The 10592-nt window shown below is 36.3% G+C and overlaps 1 protein-coding gene across 1 annotated transcript in view; it reads left to right on the plus strand.

The window, feature by feature from the left end:
- LOC139729820 (oxygen-regulated protein 1-like) overlaps positions 1–10289 on the plus strand; it is a 76153-nt gene extending 65864 nt beyond the window's left edge. The window contains exon 7 of the mRNA XM_071640751.1: positions 10167–10289. Within this exon, the coding sequence (XP_071496852.1) occupies positions 10167–10289 (123 nt within the window). The remainder of the gene's footprint in view (positions 1–10166) is intronic.
- Positions 10290–10592: the final 303 nt, after the last annotated feature.

Genomic DNA, 10592 nt, shown 5'->3' on the forward strand with positions numbered 1-10592 from the left:
TTCAAGAGGATGCAGAGGGGCAAATAAGTCCAGTAGACTTTATGCCCAACATCAAGGTAAATCAAGGTAAACAATATGCAGGCAAGACAAGTCTTGCAAATACATGTATGACAAATATTGCATATTGCGAAAGCAATGTTTCATGAACATGCATTAAATTAGCAATGTGGCAACAACATAAAAATAAATCCATGAATAATGGACACTGTCTGGCAAGAATATGAAAGGCATTCTTGGCAATGAGAACAAAGGCAAGACATTCATATACACATGTAGTGCAAAATTGCACTTGCTCTTGTTAGGTTCTAGGCACCATTTAAAATGAAATCCTGCAATATAGTTTGAAAGAACAGAAGTGAATGTGATAAAAACCTAAAATGGCAATAGACCTCAAAACGCTTTATCCTGGCGAGGAAAGCGTATTATTTAGAAACAAGACACCAAACAGGTTAGTCATCGCATTCTTCATCAGCGACCAGGATGCGATGTGATGGTAGATTAAAATCCGTTTCTGAAGCAGACATACACACAAGGGTATATGTCTGCTCCTGGTCGGACGGATTTCAAAACTAAAACTCAAATTTCAAACACCTAACATGCAAAATTAAAATTTGTTCTTCTGCACGTACCCTCATGAGATGTTGTGGAAAGTTGAATAAAGTTGGTACAGCATCTGCCCGCAGCCTTGTTATCTGGCTGGTGCGATCGAAGTACTTCTCTTCTAAGTGGTCAGAACACAAGGTAGAGTATGGTTTGGGTGTCCAGTGGTCTCTTCTCATGTTCACAATCCATCTTTGGCGAAGAGCAACACCCCTTCTTGGAAATCTAGGATTTTTAACACACAGAGAACATACGATACATATGAAAATTATTACCATATCAGATTTGTATAGTCCTCATATTCATAATCATAAAACATGTGTACCTACAATACAATTGTGGCAAGCATGATGATGATTGCGTGCATGGACATGGTCCATGGGAAGCTCCTGATAAGATAAATAACAAGGCACTGGCAGCTGACAGTTTATATCCAATAATTACCCCTAACTTTGCTGTAAGAAGAGACTTACATGTCAGCGCAATAACAGTTAGTGAGTTACGCATCAGTCAGGTCTAGCTAATTCAGACAGAAGTAAAAATAAACAGATAAAGGTTACCAGAAATTGGGCAGTTCAAACTAGAATCTACAGACTCCGTACTGACGTGAAACTGACATTACCTAGTAGTATAAAGTAAGTAGTTTGAGTAATATACTAGAATAGTTAAATTTATTCAGTATTATCAATATCATTGGAACTTCAGTCTACCCTACAACTGTTCGTACTACTACTACTACTTAATATAGCCCCAGGGTCTAAATTAGGCCTACTTGATCTTTTTTATTTTGCATAGTAGTTGGTGGTAAACAGATATGTCGACGGCAAACACAAAATCCAGTGCCTGGGACTACCTTTGCTACTGCGCTCACAAGAAAGCCAACATACGACCGATCCGCCTAATTGTAACGTTACTTGGGGAATTAATTACTTGTCATTCTCATCATGCCTTGGTGTCAAACTTACCTGTTTCCAAATCCTTTTGTCGAGTGATTTATGCAGTTTACAGCCGCACAATACGGCATTTTAATGCCTCGCTCAGGGTCTCGGAACGTCAGAAAAACACGATACAACATGCAGTCACTGTATGTGGATAGCGTCTGCTGGGATCTGCACGCAAAAAAGTTCCGCTAAGCAAAATGGCGGACGTCACGTGACAATGAGTCGAGCGACGGCGACAAAACGGGTGGCGAGTGATTCTTCTATGTGTAAGAGTTCTGTGGTCTTAGCGCCAGTCGTAGAGATTTGACATGTTGAATTTCTGTGAATGGTTGTAGGCTTTCAGCCATTCACAATGCAGTAAAATGCAAGCGCACGCAGTGCGCACTGCGCGCGCTTTACAGTCTGAACGTGTAGTGTGCGGTGCCCTTTAGAGTCAACCAGAATCAGGAGTGAGCGTCCTCTACCTTCCATTCTTTTTTCCCAAATTCAAACACCTCATTGCTGCCCTGGGTTGGACTGGAGGTACCTGAGCCTTGAAAAAGTCGTAACGTTATTTCAAAGTCCACGAATATTTTCATATTGGAAACTTCTCGCTGTCTTTTAGTTATAAACTTACCTGTCGGATACGAGTCGCTATATGTTTACGTGCTCGCCTATACGTATGAAAATGTGAATTGTAGGGTCCGGACTGGTCAGCTGATGTTAAACGTTGTCTTTATTGCCATTATGTTCCTCAGAATGCAATAAAAAATCTGTCTCTCCTTCAAAGCTCTTTGTTATTAGTAATAGTAGGTAGCATTATTGATATTATTATTATCGTTATCATTATCATTATTATTACTATTATTATATTGTTAATATCATAATCAAATATACAATTTTATTCTATGCTCTGACTTATATTAATCACTGCGAATAATTCTGAAGAACGTTGACAATTACCGATTTTTACAAGGACATTAATTTTAAGGACTGAATTTACGAGTCATTATTGTGCTGTCATGACACTCCGGATTGTAAAACCCAACATTATGATTGAGATAAAGACAAGATACTGGTTGGAGACTCATGAGGTATGTCTACGTTGCTATGAATTGTAATTTGATCATATTCTATTTCGTCGATATTGGTCGTGCTGATTAAGTGCCTTTATCTAAATATTCTTGCAAATAAAAGATTGGGTTGATTGATACTGCGTATCAAAACACACGGGCTATTAAGTCTTAAAGGGGATGGCTAGTAACTGATCAGCGGGAATCAGTGGTAATGATTGGGGATGAGTGTTGCAATCCTTTTGGGATTCATTTAAGAGTACATTATGTATCTATTGTTGTGTGAAAATTATTTGCTTCATAACGGTCTCATATTCAAGTAATGTGTAGTTTAATGCCCCGTCACTGTACAGGCCTGCTAACCTGGAAACATTAAACTGCACATTACTTGAATATGAGACCATTCTGAAGCAAACAATTTTCACACAACAATAACTTTATAATGTCCTCTTAAATGAATCCCAAATACTAGCCACTCCCTTTAAGTTCTATCGAATGCTGTTTTGTAGGAAACACATTAATAAATAACTTCCCGTTTCCTTTCCTTTATTCTATCTTATCTGTATGCACTTGTGTCTACTAGTGTCTGTATAATGATGTATATTGAACATTAAGTGCACTCAAAGCTAAATATGCGCGAGAGTTCCTACTCCTCTAGCCCAAAACAGCGATGGAAGAATCTACACGAAAGGACGAGCTGTAGGCTACATCTGCATACTGTTTTTAAAGTATTATAACTCACTGAACATAATTCAACAAACATGTATTGGTTGAAGAAATCATGTACGACACTTTCGTAAGAAATGTATAGGTGGAATAATTTCATTTGTAAAGTATTACGTCACTTTCACTTGGTGAAATCAAACTCAGTTGGAAAGTCTGAAGTGATCGTCTAAATACGTGAGACCATGTAGGTAATGCGTACTAATGGAAGTCACGTGCCCTATGGTATGATTAGAGCCAACCGTCACATTTCCGGGTAGAAACGTACAGAGTAGGCTGCACATTGAAATGACTGTATATTAAGCACTTCGGAAGAAGATTGACAGTAAGCATTCTAGAGGTCTTTCCTATACTGAAGAGCGAAACAAAGCAAAGTAAATGAAATGACGAAGAAGCAAAGATTGCTGGTGATTTTTCTACTTCTCTTTACTCAAGTGTACTTTATATTATGCGTTACAAAAGCAGAGGAGCCGTCACTATCATGCCTTCATCAACATGAAGACATCAGTCTTTCAAACGGTGAGACAATCCCTTTTAACTTTGTTTCTTGTCATTTTACATGTAGGTTTAGTTTTGATGTTCATTAGTGTTGATTTCAGTGATAGATTGATATTCATTGTGCAGCTTTTGACAAGAACAACTTTCTCGCTGCGAAGATAATTTTCCAGTCGTGTCACACTCTTTTCTTGCAATGCGTAGTTAGCGCCTATTTTATTAGACCTCTGGTTCACTCGACGCTTGTGTCATAAAACTTTTGCCAAGTTAAAATGTAAAGTAATATGAGCATTGATTTTGATCTCACATTACATAAAAAAACACGTTTGACAGAGGTCATTTTTAGACGTTTTACTATGGCTGGCCATGGAATAAGGATAGTTGTAAAGATACCAACGCGTTATCTTTTTTTTTTTATGCGGTAATCTTCTTTTTATTTCAGATGGATAAGAAAATAATTTCAGTGGTCACGCTGCTGTTGTCTTACATAATACGAAATTCTGCACAGAATTAACGCACGAAACAATATAATTTAAAAGTGCTGTTGGCTGGTAAAAGAGGGACCTAATTTGAGAAGCGACACGGAGAGAGTGTAAGGAAGGAAAATAGTGACAGTGGAGGGGCAGTGGTGATCTGGAAGTTGAGGTATAAGATTAATTGAAATATGGGAAAAGGAGACAGGTGAAGAACCAGAAATGAGGAAGGGGGTTGAGAGGAGAAAGAGAAGGTTGGAAAATCATGGAGATAAGATATAGAGAAACAAAAAGATGTGAATTCCGAACGATGTATCAGGATCTGAAGCGATAAACAGAAAAAAAAAACACTACAAAGAAATACGAAGTAGGTAAACGAAGGAAGGAAGCAAATTTGGGTGAATCCTAGATAGTGAGGACTCCTGTCGACAAAAAAAGAAGAAGAAGGTGTTAGAGAACATATCGCATAGGTTGTATCACTTCGGATCAGAAAGATGTCATAGTCTTTTGAGTATTCCAGTATTCATTTTGGCAATGGAAAACATTCATTGATTAGTCAAACATTAATTGATTCTAATTAGATGTCATTTTTATCATCCCTAAATTGGAAGAATTCTTAGCAGTATAGATAAAGTGTCAATCGCTAGATGATATATTGCGCTGGGGCTTTTATAATACGTGTGCTCCTGAAAAGTGAGTAGTAAATTTATGTATTCACACTCCAATAACTTATAGAAAATAACTCCCTCGTAATCGTTTTTGTTTCTGTGTGTGTGTGTGTGTGTGTGTGTGTGTGTGTACAGCCACCACCTGTCTCGGTTGCTTCAACATCAGTTGTTATGGGGACCATTTTATCTTCGAAGACGAGAACATGACAATCGCAATCTGTGTCAACGAATGTGGAAAAAGAGGGTTCCAGTATGCTGGGCTGTCTTACGGCAACATGTGCAGCTGCGGCGTATTGGAATGCAACAAGACAAGCAGACAACCAGGCAGGTTCTGTGGAATGCCTTGCGTAGGAAATCGGAGGTTTTTGTGTGGTGGCGTATATTTCATCTCCGTTTTCAACGGTAAGATTTTCCTCTTCTCTCTCCCTCCCTTAATGATATCTTTGTTGTGATTATCCTTTTTGCTAAAGCTTTCATATTTACATGTGACCGTGCATAAAAAAATTAACAAAAAGTAGCACACACTGATTTTGTGTCAGGACTCCAACTAGGTGAGATGGGTCAACGTAGTCAATCTTGAGTTTTTCATAATATTTTCTGAAAGAGCAAAGCTTCATCTATAATTATTGTAGAAATGGGATCATGAAACTTATTTTTTTTTTTACAACGAATTGGAAGTTGTATTTCAAACAGTTTTTCTAAAACACTTTTTTATGTAAAATAGTGTAAATAGGTGTGCGTAAGAGTTCCCTTTTCATTTCTTAAAACCTCTTTGCACACTTTCAACTTTAATAGCTTTTGAAAAGGATAATGCTACTGATTTGGAAGTCAGTATTAGTCGTGGACAAAATGTGTTATAGAGCATGATCAATTTGAGCTTAATTTCATAATCTTTTTAATTTTTATGCTGCAAAGCTTCACATCGTGTTTTCTGTCTCATTGCACAGCTAGCACGACTTGGTGAAGATTAAATTTTTGAATCGACCCTATACTTAAAACTCTTTTTTTTTTCTCACTACATGCTTTTCAACGGTATATGTTTTCGTGTCAATATTTAGATAGATTAGGAAAGTCTATTTGAGTTGAGTTATACATCATTTTAAAGTATAGAGTTTGCTCCTTCAGAATCTGTACTTATAACTAAAAATCCATGTCTGGCGACCCTGTTTTGTGGTGCATGGTCACATATGAATGGTGGATTGCTGTTAATAAAGCTAAATTACACTTCTAAACTAATTAACTCTCAATCAAAATATAACCTTTCAAAAAAAAAAGATGACTCAATGACGATATTTGATTACTTGAAACCGAAAAGGGTTAACAGTCTTAATTGTAAGTTTAGTCTTGGAGCAAGACTGATGCCCTCCCTCGTTTTTCCGTCCGCCAAATGTTTTTTGATGGTTTTGTCCAAATTTCGAGGGAGCAGAATCCGAATATGGTTGATGCAACTCTTGCATCATTTAAGTTTTTTAGAATATTCAAGATGATCATAAACAGAGACATAAGAATTCTTGAATACTTCAAAACTGTTAAGGATTTAAGCATTGCATCAAGGAGATTCGGATTCGGATTCAACGCCCTCGAAAGAAGTAAAACCATCATTTTCATATTGAATTATTCCCCTTTGTTAAGAAATATTTAAATTGGAATTTCAATCATTTGGCTACCGTTTTGGATATGAAGAAAAATGCTTGTTGATACACCAACAAGATTCGGATGTAACACCCTCGATGCATGTGCCTTGAAAGAGAGAGAAAAAAAGAACGTGTTCACTCATGTTCAAAATTTACCTTTGTATTAACTTACTAGTTCGATGACCATTTGAACATCTTTAATATGCTTTATGACAAGAAAATCTTTTTATCAAAATCTTCTATGAAAAAAAAAAACACTGGAAAATGTCCTTTCTTTTTTCTTGCTGAGTGTATCTATGAGGTAAAGTCCCCTTCTAAGTCAGTCTGTGCTTCATTACCGCTTTCGTTGTTGTTTCAAAGTTCCATTCAATGAATGATTTATTAGCTTCAATGGTTTCTTCTACAGGATGAGGTACTTGATCTTAAATTGCTAGATTTTATACATGCTTTAGCAGTTACACAATGAGAATTTAGGTCAAATGACCGTATGCTTCCATAAAACTATCAGTTCTATTATTCATGTACTTGTAGGTACATATGATATCCAGTTTCGAAAGTAGTAGTACCATGTTCTTGACTTGTGAGAATAAAGAAGATTGCGTGTTCTTGACCAGTTTTTACGGATAACATACACACGTTCACTGCTCTAAACTGATTTGAACAGAACATGGATTGCAAATGCGCAGTGACAGACATGATGATACTATTCCAGTATAATTTGTTCGTGTTTTGAGATGACTCCTCCCTTTCAATGCTTACCTTTGTTCACTCCTGTACACATAAAACAAACAAACAATCAAACAAACAAACAAACAAACACACAAACAAAAACCTCTCTTCTCCCTTACTATACCTCCTAGCTTCCTGAAACAAATTAATTCAGTATATGACGTTTTCTAAGATTACACCTCATAATATGTTGTATGCATATGTTCCATATAAGAGACTTATGTTCCAGTCATTAAATGTCTTAAAACGCCATGTGCATGCTTAATAAGTTAAATTATGAATTAGCTGAATTAAAGGTAGAATCATTATTAATCATTATTAAACCTCTTATCTGAAAAAAAAAAATCTGATTTGCGGAATTCGTTCTGTAAAGAGATGTTTACGTAATTTTCATTCACGTCCATATACACAGTGCATATAATCAGGTTTTAAGGACTATTTACTAAAGTTGGTTCCAACGTTGGTTTTGTTACAGCAGTCTAAACATGTAGATAATTCATTTCGGAGCAATTGCGTACGAACTGCCGAACTATTCGGACTCTTGCACTTTGATTTGATTTGATTTTGATTTTATTGGTTCCTGCATTATATCATTGCTCATGCAGATACATAAACATATATCATATACATTGATGGTACCATACATATAAATGGATATACATAAACATTAGTTGCTAACAAAGTGAGTTTTTTCATTACCTTTAGAATATACAGCAATACAGTTTCTTCATTGATGGTACAATGTACAATTGAATTGAATTGAATAACTGAAACTGCACCGGTCTTACACTCGAGACACAGTAAACAGTTCCAGCATATTTATTTTCATATTTCACTTGAGATACATTTCATCGAAATACACTAAAAAGAATACAAACCAAGCAAGATACAAAATATGTTATAAATCGGGTCATGGACAGAAAGTGTGTCAGCGTATATAATGTACATAAGACAATTCTCTATAACTTGTGAAATATGATGGAACCGCAAAAGCAAAGCTTGTAAACGCAGGTTCCAAGAAAATATACCAGTGTAAATTTGATATGCATTGAATGTAGATAAGACACAAAGTAATAATGACGAAACTATATAAAAACTAAATTATCAAGGTACAAAGGAAAAAGAAAATAAAAGAGATGAAAAAGAAAAGGAAAAAAAACAAGAACCTAAGGAATAACAACAGGGTAAAAATGTTAATATAGCATATAGATACACAAGTATATACACACACATATCTAGAATCAAATTCATAACGAGTTCAATATGTTACTACTGGTACGGATGCAGTGATTATATAATGGGAGCATAAACCAGAAGCAAACAATCATAAACTGCAGGTTGATTCATCATACATTAAATAAGGATACTGCAGATAACATATCAAAGAAAAATTCTAGTCAGGCAGGTTATATTCATTTATCAACTTTGATTTCAATTTTTGTTTGAATATAAAGATACTAGAGCAAGTCGGTGGGAAGATCATTCCAGAATTTAGGTCCAGTAAAAACAATTGTTTTTTGAGCAAGGAGTGTACGAGTACGTGGAAGGTGAAATTAATCTCTTTGTCTTGTTGGGTAAGCATGGACGGCATAGTTTTTCTGAAACATGTGGGTGAATACGTGAGGCAAGCCGTTGGCTGATAACTGAAACATAAATGTGCCTAAGTTATATAAAAACAAGTCAGCAACCTTAAGGAGTCTGTTCTCAAAGAAAAAATGATTCGTGTGACAAGAAAAATCGGCTAGATTAACTGAACGAATAGCCCGTTTTTGTAGTTTGAAAATTCTATCAATGTGTAATTTGGCACAGTTGCCCCAGGCAAATATACCGTAACTGAGATAGGGTAAAACAAGCGTTGAATATAATTTTTTTTTAAATATACTTGGGAAAAAGATGTTTTAGCTTATTTAAGATCCCAGTATTTCTCGAAAGCATCGTAGACAAATAATCTATATGATATCTCCATGTTAATTCATGGTCAATATAAAGACCTAAAAATTTGGACGATTCAACTTGAGTCAAACAATCATTATTCATTTTTATATCGCCAGGCAAATGCGTAACAGAGTTACTAAATAACATATAAACAGTTTTGTTTACATTAAGAGATAACTTATTTGCTTGAATCCACATTTGAACCGACATTAATTCTCTGTTCACTACTTCTAAAAGAGTTGTTGGATCTCGATGTGAAAAGAAAATATTAGAATCATCGGCAAAAAGAAGAAAAGATAAAACATTAGATGAATTTATTTCTAAAGTCATTTATATAAAGAATAAACAAAAGTGGGTCTAAAAGGGATCCTTGAGGGACCCCGCAAGATAGTGTTTTTAGACTGGAACTAAAGCCGTTGATATTTACAAACTGTTTCCTGTTAGTTAAATAGCTCCTGAAGCAGTCCAAGGCCTTTCCGCGTATCCCACAACAGAACAGTGATGCAATGAATAACGCAGAAGGGCTACAGCTTAAGCATTGCTTGATTTGCATGCAGCCCTCGTACATAATACATAACATATAGGAAAATAGGGGGAGGGGATGACTTGCATAGAGATAGGATAGGAGAAAGGAGAGGGGAGAGGTCTGTCTGCTTTCGCTAATACACAAAGTTAGATCACCTGGATCACTGAATAGTGATCCAGGTGAGTCAAGGTAACTTTGAGGTGGGATGGGGAAGGGGATCAATTCAGTATTGAGATATAATTTCCCAATTGAAAACAAAAATGTCCATGCTCTCAGCGCATGTGATGCACTTTCACAAGAATAACGAGAATAAAAAAATAAAAAAATTTCCATGAAAAATATACATTCCATCGACCAGTTATTGACACATTGTAGTATTCACTATTGTAGTGGATATCCCTCATCCTGGCAACGCGCATCACACTGCGTTGCCAGGCAGCGCGCAGCGCGTCATCCATGGCCATGGATGTGCGCGGAGAAGATGCACCTTGGGCAGTTGGAGACCTGCAGTGAATAAGCTAACACGTAAGTCAATTCAACCCGCTGTTATTAATTCAGTTATTTATAACCCGTTGTAACATTGGTGTCAGGAGTGGGATGAAACTGAATTATAAACTTACTATGTGCAAGTTGTGAGAGGTGGTTAAATTGATCGAGTGGAGTTATGGGGATAACTTGTTGATGAGATAGGTGTATTTAGCGTAAGTTGCCAGCTAACGGTAAACTGATGTGTTTTATCTATTGTTAATGTGCGTTTATGATTTATGATCAGAGGCAAGATGCGCCGAACACCGGTAATAACGCGCTCTAAGCGAC

This window comes from Diadema antillarum, unplaced genomic scaffold (assembly GCF_040938485.1).
Source record: "Diadema antillarum isolate AM-2024a unplaced genomic scaffold, OU_Dant_1.0 scf00000020, whole genome shotgun sequence".
NCBI classification, from domain to species: Eukaryota; Metazoa; Echinodermata; class Echinoidea; order Diadematoida; family Diadematidae; genus Diadema; species Diadema antillarum.